At 44.0% G+C, this 21,282-nt stretch overlaps 1 protein-coding gene across 1 annotated transcript; it reads right to left on the bottom strand.

The window, feature by feature from the left end:
• Positions 1-334: 334 nt before the first annotated feature.
• On the bottom strand, positions 335-14,214 carry Ncr3lg1 (natural killer cell cytotoxicity receptor 3 ligand 1). The gene is made up of 4 exons (XM_051149384.1): positions 14,131-14,214; positions 11,905-12,352; positions 4,133-4,459; positions 335-1,696 (listed from the first exon to the last, which is right to left on the bottom strand). Exons 1-4 carry the CDS (start codon positions 14,212-14,214, stop codon positions 1,611-1,613), a joined length of 945 nt encoding a protein of 314 aa, XP_051005341.1. The 3' UTR covers positions 335-1,610.
• Positions 14,215-21,282: the final 7,068 nt, after the last annotated feature.

Here is a 21,282-nt window from a genome sequence, read left to right as displayed (position 1 = left end):
AAAAAGAACAATAATCAGTGTTGAAAGAAACATTTGTACACAACTTTAAGCACAGGTTTCCCATTGGCCCAGTGTCAAGCAGCCCTTATTATCTTCCTTTTTAAAATCAAACTTATGTCTATAGTGTGATGTGTTTGTGTGTGTGTATGTGTGTGTGTGTGTGTGTACATGTATGCATGCCTGTACTCACCTGCATGAAATTATGTGAACCATGTGTGTGCTTGAACCTGTGGAGATAAGAAGACAGTTTGAGGAGGTTATGAGTTGCCATGTGGGTGCTGGGAACTAACTCCCTGGGACGCCCACAGGAGCATCAAGTGCTCTTAACCACTAAGCCATCTCTGCAGCCCCAGCAGTCCTTATTTCCCTGGCTGATGACCTCACTTTTCCTAATATAGTGCAAGGAGAAGCGTTATCCTTGCACAGCCTTTGCCTTGGTTGACCCATAAGTAACTAAGAACCATTTAACTATCTAGAGCATTAACCAGCACATTTAGACTGGTCTCCTAAGCATCTAAAGAAGTTGCCCTGCCCCATTTGTCTTGGTGATAGTCAGAGATTTAGTTTAGAAACATTTATGAGGGACTTAGAAATTCTTAGGCAAGCCACTGAAAACATGTAGCCAGTTAGCCCACTGCGATGTTAACAAAATATGAGCAAAGAGGGGACTGACTCTCTCCACTGACAATTTTGTATGTGACAGAACATTACAGTCCACATGTAGTTCAAAGCTCTGATATCAACTTATAAGGTGAGGTACAAGTCACAGTAAAAATAAATTAGTGAAAATGGTATCCTGTGTACAGACAGAAGGAGTCTCTACAGACCTTCTCCACAGGGTCACAAATAAGAGACTAGATGGAAAAAAAATCTTAAAACAACATTAGAAAACAATGCAAAATACCCCAGCACCCATCCCCAGAACTTCCTGACACTGTCTAGTGACTATAGTCATGAACATTTGGAGCTAAATTCAAGACACAGGTGTAGGCTTGGATTTTTTAAAAACCTACTTTACTTAAGGTTCTTAAATGCCTCTACCTCCCTTCTAACGCCCCATCCCTAGTTGGGAGAGAAAGTGGGCTAGTAGGGAGAAGGGATACAGACCTCTCTAGCTACTTCCTGCTGGTTACAGTCATTGGGTTCTTTAGGGCTATACCAATCTCAGTTGTCCGGATTCCAGAAGTCCAGTCAAACAGCAAACAGTGGCAACAACTTCCCAACATTCTCTGGAGCCTTTCTCTCTAAGAGTGTTGTGAAGCCAAGCAATGCCAAACAATGCAAAGCACAATGACGCGAAGCAAAGTGATCTCTCTCTGTCTCTGTGATCTTATTTCTATGCTCTTAGAGTCCAAACAAGGATTTTTTTTCCCCAGATGGCAAAAACCATAACCCGCACATGAAGTAGTTTCCAGCTGGAAAACATCTCATGCCTCTCAAGGGTCTGTTTTCATCTGACAAAGACCATGCCTCGGCCTGAGTCTGTTTTTAGTGGTGAATAAAGGACTTCCAAATCCACAATTGGGACCAAAACAAAAACACACTCTCATACCACAACAAAGTTTTGTAAAGAAGCCACATTTTCCATTACAGACAGGTCTTGAAGGTTCTTACCTTTTCCAAAGAAAAAACAAAAAAGCTGTAGGAATCACTAGAACACAGGGGATAAGAATGTAAAAGTACATATCCACAGATCCTGGAGAGAGAGGTAGATAAAAATGTTATGATGGTTAATTAATACTGTCAACTTGACAGGACCGAGAAACACCGAGGAGGCAGCCTTCTGTGCACAGTCGTATAAAGTGTTATCTACCCTAGGCTTACTGAGGGTGGGGGAGCCACGTCAACTGAGAATAGCACTGTCCCATGGGTTGGGATCCTAGATAACATAGCAAATTCAAGGCCTAAATGATGGCTCAGTAGATTACAGTGATTGAATTGGGTCCCTGGTGTCCACATAAGGAGAGGAATGACTCCACAAAGTTGTTCTCTGACATCCATACATGCACGAGGGGGCAGGGCCCCGAAGACACACACACAGACACACACACAGGCCACACACACAGGCACACAACAGACACACACAGGCACACACACAGACACAGGCACGCCACACACAGACACACACAGGCACACACACAGACACACACACGGCACACACAGACACACACAGACACACACACAGACACACCACAGACCTACCGGCACACACACACACAGACACACACACAGGCACACACACCAAACAGGCACACAGACTACAGACACACACACACCACAACCACAGACACAGACACAGGACACACACACAGACACACACACAGGCACACACACAGACACACACACACAGACACATACACAAACACAGACACAGACACAGACACACAGACACACACACAGACACACAGACAGGCACACACACAGACACGACACAGAGACAACACCACAGGCACACAGACACAGACACACACCACACCCACACACAGGCACACGCCACAGACACACACACAGAGACAAGAACAGACACACAGACACACAACACAGACACACACACAGACACACAGACAGTCACACACACAGACACACAGACCACACACACACACACCACAAGCCCACACACAGACACACACACACACATACACCACACAGACACCAACAGACACACACACACCACACAGACACACACAACCACTACACCCCACAGACACATCCACACACACACAGACACACCTACACACCACACATACACATACACATGCCACAGACACACACACACACTACACTATACATAAACATACATATACATACACATACATATACAATACACACACATACACATATACATACACACATACACATATACACACATACACACATACACATATACATACATATACATATACAAACATAAAAGAAAGAAATGACAAAAAGACTAAAAGAAGGGAAGGGGTACATGAGAGATAAATATGGTATAAGTAATATCTAAGTTGTATCACACAAAACTTCCTGGGCTAGGCTGGAAAAATGGCTCAGAGGTTAAGAGCAGTCTGTTCTTCCAGAGGTCCTAAGTTCAATTCCCAGAAGTGACATGGTGGCTCACAACCATCTATATATGAACTAATGCCCTCTTCTGGTGTGCAAGTGCACATGCAGGCAGAGCACTATATACATAGTAAATAAATAAATCTCTAAAAAAGAAAGAAAGAAAGAAAAACAGTTCTAGATGACCTTATATAACTCATGTCCACCCAGACAAAAATGCACTGGACACACACAGCACACACATACTTCCAATCCGTACATCAGAAACAATCACAGGCCCTTGTAGGAGCATCCACAGCTCACCTGGCACAAACACATGACATCCCCCAGGGAACCGACTCATGAAGATTTTTTTTTATTAGCAGGGTCAATCCCACAAAAGACCTGAGCCATAACCGGGGAAGCCCATGACATAAGCTCAACTACCTCACCTTCCCAGAAAGGTGTGTTAGCCTTGGAGTTTGGTAACTCTACAGGAAACCATCATCGGGACCACCTTCTATGGCCTCCTCATCTTCGCACACAACCCATAAGAAACAACTAGTGAACTGGACCATAGTGGAACACACTTTTAATCCCAGCATTCTGGATGCAGAGACAGGTGGATCTCTGAGTTAGAAGCCAGCCTGGTCTACAGAGTGAGTCCAAGGATACCCAGGGATACACAGAGAAACCCTGTCTCTACAAACAAAACAAAACAAAACCAATACAAAGACAGAACTATTGATTGGATTTAAACATGCAACAGTCTCTAACAGTGACCTGTAGCCTGACTAGAAAGGGGACGGGCAGGGCTTGTTTCTGGGCTGAAAGTGTGTTATCCTCAGAAGATACTTGCCCTGGTCTCCAAGGAGCTGACAAGCTTCCCACTGCCCGCCATGGGAGCACTCCAGGCTCTCATACAGCCCTGATCCCTGGTGATACTATCTCCCCCTCCACCCAAATACAGGACATACAGGGTCTGAGTTGAGCTGGACCCCAACTTGTTCTCTTCAGTCCTCAACTTCCTCTTCTTCCCCAGCAAAGATCTCAGAAACCCGAGTTTCCAGTCACATGTCCTCAAGTGGGGAGAGCGTGGAAGGATGCTTACCTTTCTCAGGAAGCGTGACATTGAGCCTCTGGGGGACAAGCAAGGATTTGTGCAACACCACACACTGGTAGACAGTCCCGTCGTCTTCCAGAGCTGGCTTCACAGTCAAGCAGCTGGTAACATTAAACGTGCCATCCTTATTCTTCACCGTGGGACCAGTGACATTGCTCCCAGTCATTTCTTGGAAGTGGGAATCCTTTGGTGTGCCTCTCTCCCATCTGATGCTAACGGCTTCTGGATAGAACCCGTACAGCTCACATACAATATGTCTTTCTTCATTGTGACTTACTGCAGCTGGTTTCACAAACAATCTAATGGTTGGGTTAGCTGCCAGAGAAGAGGATCACAGTTTGGCCAGCATCAACACCCTTTCTCTCCTCACACCACACTTGGCTACCTTCTACCTCAGCTATACAGGCTGGTTAGATAGAAAATATATCATCTTCTAAGATGGACACTCAGCTTGGCCGGGTGCAGACCTTCCAGCTACTAAGGTTATAGCAGGAGGGATATGAGCAAAAGGACAGCGGTGTAAAATAGCCAGTTCAAGGTCAGCCCGGGCAAGTTAGTGAGCCCATCTCCAATTTTTAAAAGAAGGTAAAAAGAGTGCTGGGAATGTAGCTCAGAAGCAGAGTGCTTGCCTTATCATTCTCAAATCCCCCATTTGATCACCAACACCAAAGAAAAGAAACAAGTAGGGCTATAACCAGCCCTATCAACACATGGAGAACTGCCGGCTTACCACACCACACTAAGAGTTACCTGAAGGTATACTGAGCCATGTGTGCAGCAAGGGTCTGTGGCAAGCAAACGAGCTTCCTGGAGGCAACCCACTGGTTTTTTGTTTGTGTGTTTTTGTGTTTTTGTTTTTCAAGACAGTGTTTCTCTGTGTAGCCTTGGCTATCCTAGACTCGCTTTGTAGACCAGGCTGGCCTACAGCGATCTTCCTGCCTCTGCCTCCCGAGTGCTGGGATTAAAGGTGTGCACCACCACGCCTGGGCAGTCCACTGTTTTTGCGCGGCTGATGATGAGGTGTGCCCTGGTTGAGGCATGGCCCCAGGAACTTTCTGGCTGGCTTCGTGCTGCTGACGTGCCTTTCATGTTTGTATTTGCTGTGTCTCGCGTTCATCTGGCCTGGCATAGAGAAATCCTCACTGCCTATGCTTCTCTCTGTGGGGAAGATTTCCTGAAGATCAGTAAGATGTAATGATGTTATTTAGATGAACTGATGATCTTATAATTCTTGATAATGATTTTATACAATTCCTGACTTAATTCTGGTAACTTTAAACCCTCCTGCAGAATAGCAAGAACTGCTAGGAACTCTGTGAACCTCTATGTGTTGAGCACATAAATTGCACTAGGAAGAAGAACAGGTTTGGGGCAGATTAATGACCAAAATTAAACATCCACCAAATCTAGAGGTTGAGGTCACGGGTCTCGGTATGCACCATGATAGATAGCCATAAACAGAAAATAGACAAGTAACTAATTTTTAAATGTAAGACAGATAGAAACACTACTTTGAACTTATAATGAGCTCATGGAACAGTTAAAGAATATTTAGTCAGATACATCTTATTGGAAGAACATGGAAACATTAATCCTGGCACAACTCTGCAAAACCTGTCAACTTTAAACCTTGTTAACGTATGGTGTGGAAAACTGTTACTCTGAACTCACAATGAACATGTGGAATGAATACATAAGTAAGAAATGTTTAGTTTTAATGGAGAAACATGTAACCAATAATAATCCTACCGAGTAAGAAATTATGTGAAAATTGATTTTATGGCTGTGACATAATTTTTTTTCTGATGTAGAGGACTTTGCTTTAGAAGATATAAAAGGCACCAAGAAATAATAAATACTTTTGTTGGCTGAACCTTCAGTTTCTGTTCTGTCCATCGTCCACCATACAGTGTCTATCTGCCTGAATGTCTGTCTGTATGTCTGTCTGCCTGAATGTCTGTATGAATGTGTGCATGTATGAATGTCTGTATGTATGAATGTATGTATGTATGTTTGAAGTGTTAAAGCTTTCCTTCCTCTATCCATTCCATGTATGTTCCTACGTGTGTGTGTGTGTGTGTGTGTGTGTGTGTGTGTGTGTGTGTATACGGTTTTTTTCTTTCTCTTTCTTGCTGGCTTACAAGGCTGAATGAGCCCTGAGTTTCTCAGTGGCCAGCTGTTCCATGCCGCTGCTCCCTGAGATAAACACCCTGAGAGTTTTTCTCAAGAAGTCATTAGTTTCTGGCCTCTCCTGGCTGTCTATGGATCAAAACAGAACTCAGCTCCTCCAGCGCCATGTCTGCCTGCACGCTGTCGTGCTTCTTGCCATGACGATAATTGACTAAACCTATGAAACTGTAAGCCAGCCCCAGATAAGCATTTGTCCTCATAAGAGTTTCCTTTGTCATGTTTTACTTCACAGCAATAAAGTCCTAACTAAAACACTCACTGCCCTTTTTCCTGATGATGAGCACAGGTGCTCATCCACGACTATCTTGAGTTAACCACTGTGGCTCAGGGTATCTGCCCAGACCTAACAGACATCTCCCTGAAGATCCTGACGCAGTACTCTACACAGATGGAAACAGCTTTACTGAAGAGGAAGCCAGGTGCCTGGGGGCTACAGTTGTTACTTTAACTCAAACAATTTGGGCCCAAGACTTGGGGCCAGATACCTCCACCAAGGGAGAAGAATTGATCACTCTAACACAGGTTCTAACGTGGAGAAAAGGAACGACCATCACCATATACATGGAAATCACTAGGAATTCGCTACCGTGCATATCCACGGTGTGATCTATAGGGAAAGAGGACTCCTCACTCCCGGGGAAAAGGATATTTAAAAACAAAGAGAAAACACTGTACCTCCTAAATGTTACTGGGCTTCCCCTGTTGAATTGCTGTCCTCCATTGCCAAGGACATAAAAAGATGTTTCCCCTGAGGCAAGAGGTAACTGGACTGGATCTGGCTACCTAAAAAGTATCCCCAAGATTAAGCAGTAAAGGAAACTATAAATAACTTAAAGCTGATGAACATGTAATTGAATAAGGAGCTAAGTTCCAGACACATCAAGTAGCAGAACTTTGCAGCTTCAGCCTCAAGGTTCTGACTTTAGAGTTGAGGATATGAGAAAGAAGTATGGAATCTTCCTTTGTAGCTAAGGAAAGCCACTGAGGCCAGGCAAGTTTCAGGAGCATTTCTACACAGAGGCCCAAAAAGGCCATTGCATAAGGTTGTGAAGATGAAAACTGAATTATGTTGGAGGCCCAAGATGTTGGAGATGCCAGAGCCATGGGATACCTGCCAAGTAGAGCTGCAGAGAAGGTGTGGAACTGCCCAAGAGAGAGAGGTGTGTTGCAGTCAACAAAGCTGGAAGGAACAAGAGATCTGAAAGTGCTTTGACATCAGACATGGAGATGAAAATTAAGTTTCCCTTCTGAGTGTTAGCCCCATATTTGGTCTGGTATTTCTTCAGCATATTCTTTTTCTTCCTTTTGGAAAGTCTAGGTTAAGATTTTGTTGCTGTGAAGAGACATTATGCTAATGGAAAGAAAAATGGTTAATTATAGCTGGCGTACAGTTCAGAGGCTTAGCTCACTATTGTTATGGTGGAAATCATGGCAGCATGCAGGCAGAAATTATGCTGGAGAGGTGGCTCAGAGTCATAGATCTGGATCCATAGGTGGCAGGAAGAGAGAGCCACTGGGTCTAGATTGAGCTTCAGAAACCTCAAAGCCAACCCCAGTGACACACTGCCTCCAACAAGGCCATCCTTCCCAGCCCTTTCACGTGAGTCTCTGGGGACCATTTTCATTCAAACTGCCACAGCAATATGTGTTTTGTGCCATTATATGTTGGAAGTGGAAGACCTGCATTTTGATTTTATAGGAAGTTACTGTAAAAAGATTGCCTTGAGTCTCAGAAGAGACTGGACTTTGATGCAGTGCAAAGACTGAAAGACTGTGGGGACTTCTGAAGTTGGACTGCATACATTTTTGCTTTATGATATGGCTACATGCCTACAGCGCCAGGGAGAAGAGTGTGGTGATTTGAATAAGAATGCCCCCTGAAGGAACCAGCCCCCTTAAGGACCCCCATTAAAGCCAAAGTCTGGAAAAATGTAAAAGTCAGCCTACTCAGTCCTCTCTTAAAGACCCCCATTAAGGCCAAAGCATGTACATTTCTAGGGGGTCCAGCTTGAACCAAAGACAGACAGATATCAGATCACTGTATGTGTGTGGCAGGGACAGGAAAAACCTTGAAGACTCCAACTTGACTCAAGGTCTCAGTCTGTGCTCAGAGTCCAGCTGGACTCAAGGACAACCAGCTGTGTTTAAAGTTTCCACTACCCCTCCCCAACTAAAAAAAGTTCCTAAGCGCCCCCTGTGACTGCTTCAACCAATCTTTCCCATAGGTCAGCTTGCCCCTCCACCCATTATCCAACCACCAAACGCCAAGACTTGTAACTCCCTGCTTGCAGCTTTTCTGCCCAAATGCCAACCAATCACATACTGTAAAACTCATTTCTTTGTCTAAAACCTATAAAAGGCCTGTGCCTCTGTTTCTCGGGGTCTGCAGCTTGAAAGATACTGACAGACCCCATCACAATGGCTCAATAAATTCCTATTCCTATGCATTTGCATCGACAATGGACTCCGTCTCTTAGTGGGGACTCTGGGGATAGACTAGAGATCTCTCTAGAGGTCTCAGTCTTACACCCCCAATAGGCTCTCATAAAATTTTATGCTTAGACATCAGGGAGTGTCACTATTTGTGAGAATTAAAACAGAAGGGCGAGGCTTTGCACGAGGAGGAAGTGTGTCACTGGGGGGTGAGTGCTGAGATTTTGGAAGATCATGCTAAGCCCAGTCTCAGTCTCTCTCAATCTTTCCCCTGCCCTCCCTAACCTCTATAAAAGAAAAACCCACCATAATAAAATTGAGATCTTGCTCCAATAAGACTCCCAACTCTGTGTATTTTTCCTCTGGGTCTCGTAGGAGAAGGCTGGTTCGTTAACACTCACCATCACGCTCAGCCCCCAGGGAGAGGAAACAGCAGGCTTGAGTCCTCTCCGGTTCCAGCCCTACCTGCCGGTGTAAGAGACCCAGCACCTATGCCATTCCCCTTATTCTAATGCCTGCTATTCTACCTTGTGGGCTAACTCATCTAGACACCGCAATGTTACCCAGCCCCTGAGATTAATCTGTAATCATGTGCTAACATTTGACTGAATGTGCCTCTTCTGGTCCTTTCCAAACTAAGAAACCCCTTTTATGCATCTTAGTATACACTCTGCCCCAGTACTACCTATATAATGGGAAAGAAGGGGAAATACGTTTTAATATGGACCCTGGACTATTAACAAAAGCTGTGCCTGTCCTTATCCCACTCCTCGTCAAAGTCAGTATAGCGGCTCAACAGCCATGGGCACATCAGCCTTTATCAGGGGATTTAAAAACCTAAGAAACTAAATTGACAAATTGCTGAGTACGTAAGGGTATTAAAAAGTTTCCATTTCTGAATTAGAACAGCAGTCAGACTCCCTTCCTACAGAATCAGAGAGGCTTAGACTTATTTCTCATGAGACAAGGGGGACTAGGGTGGCTTTGGGAGAAATTTGTTGTTTCTATGTTAATTGACCAGGAGTAATCAGAGAAAATATTGCCATGGTAAGGAAAAAAACTCAAAAAGAGAAAGACATTAATCAGAGAATTGGTACCAGTCTCTGTTTCTTGGTCCCCATGGCTAACTTCCCTGCTATCAGCACTAGCTGGGGCTTTAATTCTCCTGATTCAATCAATGATGGGGCGTGGGGAGCCATGCCAAATTCTGTCACGTCAGAAATCCCATGCTTAGGGCTGCACGCTGTGACTTTCCAGTTGCTAAGCTCTGTCAGAGGAGGTCTTTGTGTTCCAGGCTATCCTTGGACTATTTACCTTTGAAAGAAGTAGGGAAATCCCTACTGAGAGACACCTGGAGGGTTAAGGAAATCCTTTCAGAGAGCTACTCAGTAATAGGAAGTTCTTACAGAGAGCTACTCAGGCTATTGTGTTCTTCTTGCCTTGGGAGCTGGGAGAGAGGGATCAGATTAGATCCTATTGACCTTGCTATATAAAGTCTTACTCAGGGTTAGGGTTTAGAGTCTTGATCAGAAATTTCCTGACTTGACTCATTATTTCTCATGTCTCTGTACCCTACTCTCAATCCCCACCCCCTCTTTCAGGTGAACCCTGACTCTATTTTTTTCCACGGGCCGGGGCGGGACAGTCTTAAATAATATGGACAATTGTGTAAAATGAACAATTGATTCAGTCAAATTAATGGTCCATAGGACCAACTATACCTCTTTAGGGAAGGATAAACTCAATATTTGACTTATTCACTAAGACTAGTGATGAATGTGATGGGACAAGTTTCCTCCATCTTCTCTCAGCATTGGTTTAACATGAAACTGACCCTTTTCCCTTCCTGTTCCACTCCCCACTGTGAAAAGCCCTGTGGGGATGTTGTAGAAACTTGGGGTCAAAATGCCCCAGCTATCTGCATGTTCTTGGCTTCTGTTAAACTGCTTTCTTGCTTCCCCCTGCAACTGCCAATAAGGATGTACTTTTTCTGTCTTCTTTTCTTTTAAATTCTCCCTGTAAAAGGATGTAAGAAATGTTTCTCTCCAGGCAGTCGCTGGCCAGCTCAATCTAGACTCTCAATTTGAACTTGAGTCATGCTGAGTCATGTTTGAGTCTCTACCTCACAACAGGTGTCAAAGTGTTTTGTCTTCTTTAGTTTGGGCAGTAGTCAGGGATTGGAGGCAGATCCTGGCAAACGTTTTACAATCAAGCTCACAAAAAGGTATAACCCAAAGTAACCTTATGTAGTGAGAATTTTGGTTTCTTTTATAATCCAGTTATGTTACGTGAATGTGTTTTTGTTTTAATCCCAGGTGTGGAATAAAAGCAGGTGATTACGATTTGCCTTGTGCTCTAGCAGGGGCATGGTATTTCCAGATACAGATAGTTTCTGCAAGTGTGTGACATTTGACTTTTGAGAGGATAGAAATGCCAGAGCCCCAGAGGGGCCACTTGTGCTCCAAGGAGGCTGCTGCTGCAGTTTGTCAAGCAGTTGTGAGCAAAGAGATGAGAAGAAGAAACTGGATATCCTGAAGATGAAGATTGGACTTGCCCCAAGGAACTCGATGCCCTTAATCAGCAGGAAGCAGATTAATGAGGTCTGCAGCCCTTTCCCCTCTAACCTTCTTTATCTCCTGCCTAATGTTGGGGAATGTAATGGATTAGGATGGAGTAAGAGTGGAAGGATGATAGATATAAGAACCCAATAAAGTAGCAAAAGAAGATAAACTTAGGTCTGGAGAGACAGCTTAGCAGTTAAGAGCACTGACTGCTCTTCCAGAGGATCCGGGTTTAAATCCCAGCACCCACATGGCAGCTCACAACTGTATGTAACTCTATGATCTGACATCCTGAAGCAGACACATATGCAGGAAAAACACAAAAAGATAAAATAGAAATAAATAAAAATGTTAAAAGAAGAAGGAGGAGGAGGAGGAAATCCTACAGCTCTAAATTCAAGATCCTCCTGCCTCATCCTCTTCAACATTTGCCTATTGACATAGCTTGCCATGGATGGGACTGAAAACCATGTCCCCTCGACTCCTTCACACATGTTCTAACCTCCTCTGCTTTGTCATCTACATGTCCACCCCTAGCCCCAGCAGAAGCACAGGAAACTTCCATCTAGTACTCACCCACAACTTCTAGCATGGTTGTTCCCTCTGCTTTTTCAGGGGTGACCACCAATTTGCACCGGTATTCTCCTGCTTCCCACAGCTGGACCCCAGGCAGATGGAGTGAGGCATCTCCTGATTTCAGCCCTGACAGTGACACCATGGCTCCGGGGCGAAATGCCACTTGGTGATTTCCATAAAACTCAAATACCTTGGCCTCGGATTCAGCCGACGCATTCTTACAGAACCAGATGATCCCCACAGTCTTGATGTCCAGTTGTGGGGACCCAGGGATCTTGCAGGCGATAGTGACATTGTCGTATAGGAATGCCACTTGTGTCCTCCCTGTTGTCTCCACGTCCAACCCACCTGTGGCAATAAATGAACTATTATGGGAGGCCCTTGGTAACCAGTCACTGGGATGTAATGTATAAACCCTGGGGACTAGGGAGATTAGAACGGCTTTTATCTATAGCCATTTGCTAACCCAGATTGAACCCTCAGCCATGTTCTTTCTTTTTGGACTGTTTTGGCTGGTAGGAGTCCCTGTGCATTTTAGAATCAGCTACTTAATTTTTACTTGAAAAATTAGATTGGGGTGGGGTATAAGTGCATGCCGTGACACCTATGTAGAGGTCAGAGGGCACGTGTGAAAGTAAGTTCTCTCCTTAAACCATGTGGACGCCAGAGAGCAAACGCAAGTCATCAGGCTTGGTGGCAAACACCATAAACTACCAAAGCATCTCACGAGTACTATCTTATCAATTTCTACAGGGAAGTCTGCTAGAGTTCTAATAGGAACCACACCAAGTCTATAGATCAATTTGGGTGTGTTGTCATCTTTAAAATGTTACATTTTTCTAATAATGTGTTTGGTGACATGCCATGTACGGAATTCTTCATCCTCCCAGCATTTGGAAGTAAGGGCTTTGCGGGTGAGGATTAGGGCATGAGGTGAATGGTATTAGCGCCATTAACTAGAGAGACTGCTCTCTGCCATGATGACAGAACAGGAAGTGATCCTAGAACTGAACCAGCCAGCCCCTTGTCTTAGATTCCCAAGCTACAGAACTAAGACCTTTTGAATGTTGCCATAAAGCAAAAGCTGTCCCTCCCCACCTCTACAAAAACTTTGGTAAAGATGCCTGGATGAGACAAAGCCAGAGCTTTTTGTTTGTTCATTTGTTTTCTCTGACTAGTTCCCCTAGTTCCAACATCATGGGGAAGGGAGCAAGGCACCAAGAGGGATGCAACGCAGGCAAATTTGCACACTATAGGTTTACAAGGCACATCTGAGGGATCAGTCAGTAAATCTGCACGTTGCAGAGCTCTCACAGTCCTGGCAGGCTATAACCACAGTATGTGGGGCTCCATCCAAGCACCAAGATTGGCAGAAACAACAGCATTCTCACTCTTCCCGCCCATCCCATCCACATCCTACCTGCCATGAACTCGCACCATGAAAACATGAACCAGGACAACGTGAACAGCAAACGTGCCATTCCCAACAGTGCTGAAAAATACAGAAAAAGATGGTCTGAGGAGAGGGCACAGAGGATAAAGCTCTCCGAGGACCAGAGTTCAGATCCCCAGTGCCCACATAAGAGCCAGGCATGAGGAGCAGCCCACCTATCACCTCAGCATGCTAGAGGTGGCCAGGTCACACTGGCTGCTCCTGTTTTCTCAGTCAATCTGTATAATCTATCTTTATGGAAGAAGTCAATACTTTTCAGGAATTTCAGTGTAGTGTCTTAAGTGTTTTTGTGCTCACAGGGTTAAATTCATTATAACGACAAAATTGTTTTTCCAAATGAATCCTGTGCTTAAATGGGCCAAAAATAAACTACTCAAGGTTAGCTTCTTGAAGTTTGAGCCAACACTGTTACTGGTGGACTTCCTTCTTGCCAGACAGATACAGCAGGCCATGGCGTCTAAAGAGACACCCACACTAGGAGAATGACAGCATCCATACATTTAAAGTAACAAAATGCCAAAAAATATTACATAAAGTTTGTGAAGGATTTTTTTTGTTTCTTTTTTAAGGATAGTATTAAAGAAAGTATTTAAAAGTAAAGCCCCCTCCCCATATCCTGTGCCCTTGATCTTGTGCCAGCACTGTCAACTGTCAAGTCATTTCCCTCTTGCAAACAATAAGCTGTGAACCTATGATATAGTAGATTGTTTTTGCTTTTGGCTTCTCTTGTTTCTCATATCCAGTCCTCCACTCAACACCGTGCCTTTCAGTACCTTTACTCCTGCTGGCTGAGGACAAGTGGAGCACAGACACGGGGTAGAAGCACCGGGAAAATCATCAAGCGTGAGTATGGCCATGGTAAAGATGTAAAAAGAATCAGACCAGGGGACTTTCTGAGAGGAGCAAGTAGAGTGAAGTGGACAGAGCAGGAGAGGCAGATTCTAATGATGGCTGGATCCTAAAGAGCACACGTCTTTTTCTCTTTTTCCTTTTCCTTGGACACTTTACTTGCTTCTGCATCCTTGTTCTTGTGACGTATTGTTAACTCTTAAGAGACGTTCTTTACTTTTATTCTAAAAAAAATCTGTCTGCAGGCTCCATTTTCTTAACAATTTATACTTTATTATTGCTAGTATTCTGCTTCAGTTTGCCTACTTGTGACGTCACTGCTTATCTGCCACGGTGGCATGGCCCTGCCCAGGGCCATATAATAGACAGACATTCCATGTGGTCCCTCTTTCTTCTCTCTCTCTCTCTCTCTCTCTCTCTCTCTCTCTCTCTCTCTCTCTCTCTCTCTCTCTCTCCTCACTCCCCCTCATTACTTTCTCTCTCCCTCTTCTCTCTCTGGGGTACCCCTTCCCTCCTTTCCTTCTCCCCCCATGCTCATTTAATAAACTCTGTATAACGTAACATCGGCTGCCTGGCATCTTATTATCTATCATCTGCCTTTAATCTTTAATTATAACATTGGTGCTGAACTCGTGTATGGACCTCAGAGGACCTTCCCATCTGCCCTCCTACTTCCGCACTCTCCACCACCAGCTGGGCCCTCAATCCTAGAAACTCTGCTGCTTTGCCCTCTCTCTCTCCACCGTGGCTGGCAGCGTGGCTACACATGCCCCCACGGCTGCCGCCTGCCTGTCTCCTATACTTCCGGTAAGCTACCTTGGATGAGTTCCAAGGTAGCCCCACCCATCGGTTCCATCAGCCGTAGACTTTTCTAGGTTTAAACTCACATTTTCCTTTGATTGGACTCCAAGTCGCCGGAATGCGGCGTATCACCCCAAATGGTCTATTTTGATTCCAAGGGAGGCCTAAACAGCCCATCGCAATGGCTCCGATCCCGCTACATGACTAGCCGCCATCTTTGTTAGAGGCAACCACGTAGCTATCCTTTGTCTTTAAGGACAACTGGGTGACGAGCCGCCATTTTTGTTAAGGGCAACCACCACATGACACCCCTGCTTCGCGCCGCCCCTTCCCCTTCTCAGGTCAGCTGGAGATTCACTAAAGATGCGTGACCCCCCTAGTCCCAAGCCCCAGCTGCTCAGAGGCGGAGTCAATGCCCCCTACACACAGCAGTGCCTGGTTCCAGGCCCCCGCACCTCAGATGCAGCTTTGCTTTCTCTAAGACTATACCTTCCAACTCCTAAAAATAAAAATAAAAATGTCTCTAATTTCTACTCTCAAAAAAATCATATGATTGTTTATTGAGTATACAATTATTTATTGGCTATGTTTTTATATCCTGATCCAAATGTTTGATTCTAATCTATGCTCTTGATAATTCCTGGACAATTAAATAAATGCTTTTTTTCCTGTCATCATCTAACCTAGATTCAACTACAGGCTTCCTGGCTAATGATACATTTTTTTAAAGTTATTCTGTAATGCTCTACTGTATTAACATTCACTTGTTTATGATATTAAATTTTAAATCATTGTCTTAAACAAAGTTCTGTACATTTAAAGATGTAGATACCCCAGCCCCGTACCATCGAAGGTTTCTGCCCTTCATTTGCTGAAGCCAGAGGGGCCAGAACACCCTGAAAAGTAATTTTGAACAAAAAAGTTTTATTTATTTTGACAATTTTTACACCATACCTAACACATACTAACAAAGAGAACTAACACTTTGAGATTGGACGATTTCAAGAAAAAAAAATCAAAGAATAATCACAGCTGTTACCACTGAAAGGATATTTTTTATTTGTTTGTGGAGTTTTGGAGTCTTTTTTTAATAATTTATTTTTATTTTTATGTGCATTGTTGTTTTGCCTGTATGTCTGTGTAAGGATGTCAGATTCCATGGAACTGGAGTTGCAGGCCATTGGGCAAGGGTGAGGGCAAGGGCCCTCCATTCCATTAAACTCCATTCTTCAATAAATCAAATTGAATGAAATTAAAGTATAAAGGCAGGTTTACAGCAGGTTCACCCATACTGCAGGAGGAGGTCGGGGAAGTCGCTCCTGGGCTGAGGTAAGGGCTTCTTAAAGGGGAACGGCCTGCTGATGTGATAGTAAGGTACTAGATTGTAGCCTTATTTTGGTGAGTTTCGGGCCCTATAGAGTGGTCTTAAGTCCAGTGTTCGTACGCTTTGTACAGTGTTGTGTACAGGCTTTTCAAGTACGGGCTCCCGGTCAGAAGAGGAAGATGGGGACCTCTTCGCCCACACCATCTTGTGTTTGTCCCAAATCCTCTGGCCTAACAGTAACTCTCAGCTACTGCCCCAACACTATGCATGCCTGCTGTGAAGAGATGGAAGGCATTAAGTGAGATTTGGTCTGACCTTGTGTTCCTGCTGTAGAGATGGAAGGTGGTAAGAGAGGCTTGGTCTGACTTTAGGCGGACCGGAACCGTCTTTGCTTGTGGCGGTATGAAGATGGACTCTTACAGCGGAAGAACGACCTTCGCAAAGGAGGCTGGGAAGTGGGAGGGTTTTTCTGGGTCCATTAAAGAAAGTCATGTAGCATTTGTCTTGTACGATGAATAGGCGATTGCCGTCTGAAGAGGCTTGGGAAATCATTCTTAGAGGGCTGTATGAAGGTGATTTGTTTACAGAGTAAACCTGAGAGATTTTCTAAGAAGATTGAAGGATAGGAAGTGTTGGTGTGCAGGCAATTCCCCGGCCTGCCCTCAGAGGCCCTCGGGGTCCTGACAACTTGCTATGTCATTGAGAAACTGTAAAATTATAAAATGTAAGACGCTTGTTTGCTTGTCCAGCCTTAGAGGCTTCTCCCAGTTCTGTTACTGCTAACCTCAAGAGTTCCACCCTAGTTCCCAGAATAGTTACATGCAAGCTTCCAAATTTCAAACGTCCCCATACAGTTTCCAGTAACTGCCCTAGGGACCCACACCTAAGTCCCCACAAGAGGTCACCCAACGCCAGATGTCCTAATGTCCATATGGTTTAACTTGATAAGCCATCCCACCTGCTTTGCGATTTTTGCCTTTAAACTAGCCTGTAACAGTCACTTGGGGTCCTTCACCTCCTGAGTGCTGAGGGACCCTGATGCGCCAGAAATAAACCTTTGCTTTTGCAACAGTGCTCCGTGTTTTGAGTGGTCTCTCGTGGTGACCCCCTTCCCAAGTTGGGCGTGAGGGTCCAACATCATCTCCTGTCTCTCGCTCTCTCACTCTCACTCTCACTCACTCTTGCGCTCTCACTCTCATGCTCTCTCACTCACTCTCGCGCTTTCTCGCTCTTGCTCTCTTGCTCTCTCACTCTCTTGCTCTCTCGCTCTCTCGCTCTTGCTCTCTCTCGCTCTCTTGCTCTCGCGTTCTCTTGCTCTCTTATTCTCTCGTGCTCTTGCTTTCTCACTCTCTCACTCTCTCACTCTCACTCTCGCTCTCTCTCGCTCTCTCGTTCTTGCTCTCTCGCTCTTTCACTCTTTTTCTCTCTCTCACTCTCGCGCTCTCACTCTCTCTCATTCTCTCCCTCTTGCTCTTGCTCTCTCACTCTCGGTCTCTCTCGCTCTCTTGCTCTCGCTCTCATTCTCTCTCTCTCTCCCTCTCTCTCTCTCTCTCTCTCTCTCTCTCTCTCTCTCTCTCTCTCTCTCTCTCTCACTCTCTCTTGCTCTCTCTCACTCAAAGCCCAAGAATTGGCATAACAAATTCCCAAATTCTCACTTCCACAGACAAATGATGCTCAAATATTTTCTTTCTAAACTTTTATCTCAGATTTTATTACACTCTGCTGTCTTAAGATTATGCTGTAAACTCTTATCTAAGTATTTATATAATTTATTCATTGGGTTTTTTTCATTGGATATGATGCTTAAATTTGAAGTTCAAATCCTTGTTTAGAATATGTGTGTGTGTGTGTGTGTGTGTGTATTTATAACATCTATAGAAACAGATGCTTTTAAATAGCAGCCATATCAACCACATGGTTTACAACCTGCCATATGACTCCACCATCATAAAATGAGCATGTGGTATAAAGCACCAATTATAAAGCCTCTTAGTCCTAATGAACTCTCTATTATCCTTTTAGACTAAAAAAAGGCAACAAGTCTCATTTTAAATTGGTATGGGTTATTATAAAATTCAAAGTTACATTTTTACAACATGCTATATATATGATTCAACCCTGGTACAAAATGTTCTTTATATGATGGTAAAAATTTAAAGTTATAAAGATCTATTCAAATTTAAAATGTATGTCTAACTGCTTATGTTTTTACTAGTTCATGGAGGCATGAATAAACGAATGCTGCTTCTCCTGTTGCCAGCTGCCTGTGCTTGGGGTTTACCTCCAGGCTTCCTGGTCAATGGGATGGATATAGTAAATTCAAATCTAATTTTAAATTTGTTTTATAGTGTTTTACTGTACTGCTGACTCAGAAAATGTGTCCCGGCCCACAGGACAAATCAAACCAGGGTTCACCTGAAAGAGGGGGTGAGGATTGAAAGTGAGGACAGAGGCACGAGAAAATTGTGTCAAGTGTGAAAATGTCTGATCAAGACTCTTTTTAATGCAGACAAGTAGGACTTTATATGGAAAGGTCAACAGGATCTATTGTAATCCCACAGGCAGGAATACAATCGCCTGAAAGCTCCCTGCAAGAACTTCCTTAATCCTCTGGGTAGTTCCCTGTAAGGACTTCCTTATTTCTCTGGGTAGTCAATCCAAAGATCGCCTAGAACACAAACCCTCCCTCAGCAAGGGTCAACAACGGGAAGGTCACAGCATGCAGCCTAAACATGGGATTTCTAACATGGCTGAATTTAGCATGACTCCCCACAAAAAAATGGGTGATTACAAAAATGCTTTTTATGTTAATTCTACAGACATTCATTACAGCTGCAACCTAAAATCCTAATATTTAATTGATGATTGATTACACCTCACCCTCTGCTAGGGTCCAGCCGGAACTGTGGACAAACTGGACACCCAGAGAGTTATTGTCTCACATTGCTGAAAACAAGGTGACGTCAGTATCTCCCATGTTCTTCTGCAAAAGAAAAAGCCTCTCATCCTCGGTGTCTGAAGGGCAGACCATCTCTGCCTGCATTGCCATAAAAGCTACAGCTGGGTAGTGGATATGGACTAGCTAGTCATCTCTGTCATTTTGATTGATAGATTCATTTAGGTTGCAATTTATCCATCTCAGGTCTCTGATCACATTGATGCAAAGGCTAATTATAGCTTGACATCTAGAGAACAGGCAATTAGCTCCTTATCCCAAGGTAATCCACTATTAGTCAACTCATTAGCTAGTTAAAACTACTAACTATGAGTTCTCTTATTTAAAAGGCAAACAGGTTTGCCTTACTCACAGACCTCATGTTAAAGATGAACGGGCTTCCGAAGCCTGCTCAGCCATCTTCATGTTTAAAAATCAGGCCTTAAGCCCCATTATCCTGGAGATGTTACCACTAGGCTGAACACAATCTACCTTGTTACCAGACTCAAAAATCAGGTCTAGGATGTAACCTTTTACCATTCCTTTAGCTAAAGGACAGTGATTGCTCCCAGGAGGCTCACCTGTGTCTCATAGTAAATAGAAAAATAAAAGGCCTAAGGATACAGACATATTCTAGTGTCTAAGAAGGTGTTTTAAATTTAGCAAATGCAAGTAAAAGCCTAGGTAGTTATAAGAAGGTGATGCTTCAGATTACTTCCTGTTGCTACGGCGCTGTGGTATACTGTTCAGAGATTTAATATTAATCAGTGGACTTTTTGGTTTAAAAAAAAAATCCACTACATGATCCACCATAATAGTTTCAAAGTCAAGATTTTAAATTTCCTTTGGTTTGTCTTTTAAGTATGGACTTAAAATGTTTCTCACTGTGCTAAATTTACATACATCCAGTCTTCTGGATAGAGAAAAGAAGTCCCTCTTCCATGATGTGTAGTCAAACTAAAAATCAAGATCAAGTGAGATTTTTGCCCCTTTTACTTCATGGAAGTCTTCTGCCTCCGCTGAGCTTCCATTAACGAGTGTTTGTGCTATTAACACAGTGGAGTATGTCTAGTGCCCCTTTCTACAATGTGTACTTCAACACAGAGCACAGGCAATGCTGATACCAACATGTTTAAAACTTATATTCTTTGTAAACTTAAAAGGGATTCTTGTAAGATACAGGAAACCACCTGAATCCACCTCTCAGGTCAAATAGAATCCAGACAAGTACTTCCAATCAACAACCTAAATTTCCCACCCTTTGCCTAGTCCAGAGGGCAGGATTCCCCCACCTTTTCCTGGTTTGGGGACTCCCCTCCCCCAACTTCCAAAAGCATGGGTCCAAAAGTTTCAAATGTGTGCCAAGACTTGATAGGCTCTCCTGTCATCTGTGCTCCCACTTGTGGTTTGAAATCATGCCACTGGTACCCTATTCCTGATATGTCTATAAGTGGCTCACTTACCAGCTACCGGATCACTACATTCCTGCATCCAATACCAGCTGATTGGTGAGTCTTCCTTTCTGATTGGTGTGACTGCTTCCTGCCATTCTTACCAACCCTACATCTAAACCCTTCATCTATGACTTTCTCCCTTGGGTGAGATTTTTCCCTCCCCTTCTCACAGGCTGCGAAAAATCCTAGTACTTAGTAAGCCAGATCTTCCCAGGCAATTGTGCTCTTGGTCTTTGACCATCAGCAGATGAGCCACTGGAACAAATTGTACCAATTTCCTCAAGTCAAACCTTGCTCTTGGGATGCCATGATGGGTCACTGACTCCTACTCTCCCCATGGGAAGCCCATTTGCCCATCCCCACAGTTTCCCCTCTGGGATGCCTTCTGGAGAATGTCAGATCCCTATGCCCAGCACCTGCGTTAAGGCCTTCTAAAATCATATGCCTCGGCAACCACACTTGGCCTCAGTATCCCATAAATGACAGATCCAAAATGGAACCTTTTTCATTACTGCCAGCAATCAGGTAAATGGAAGAAGGTTCCCTACACTTAAGCCTTTTC

Source organism: Acomys russatus, chromosome 7 (genome assembly GCF_903995435.1).
Source record: "Acomys russatus chromosome 7, mAcoRus1.1, whole genome shotgun sequence".
Taxonomy (NCBI): domain Eukaryota; kingdom Metazoa; phylum Chordata; class Mammalia; order Rodentia; family Muridae; genus Acomys; species Acomys russatus.
This window is presented reverse-complemented; position numbering and strand designations above follow the sequence as displayed.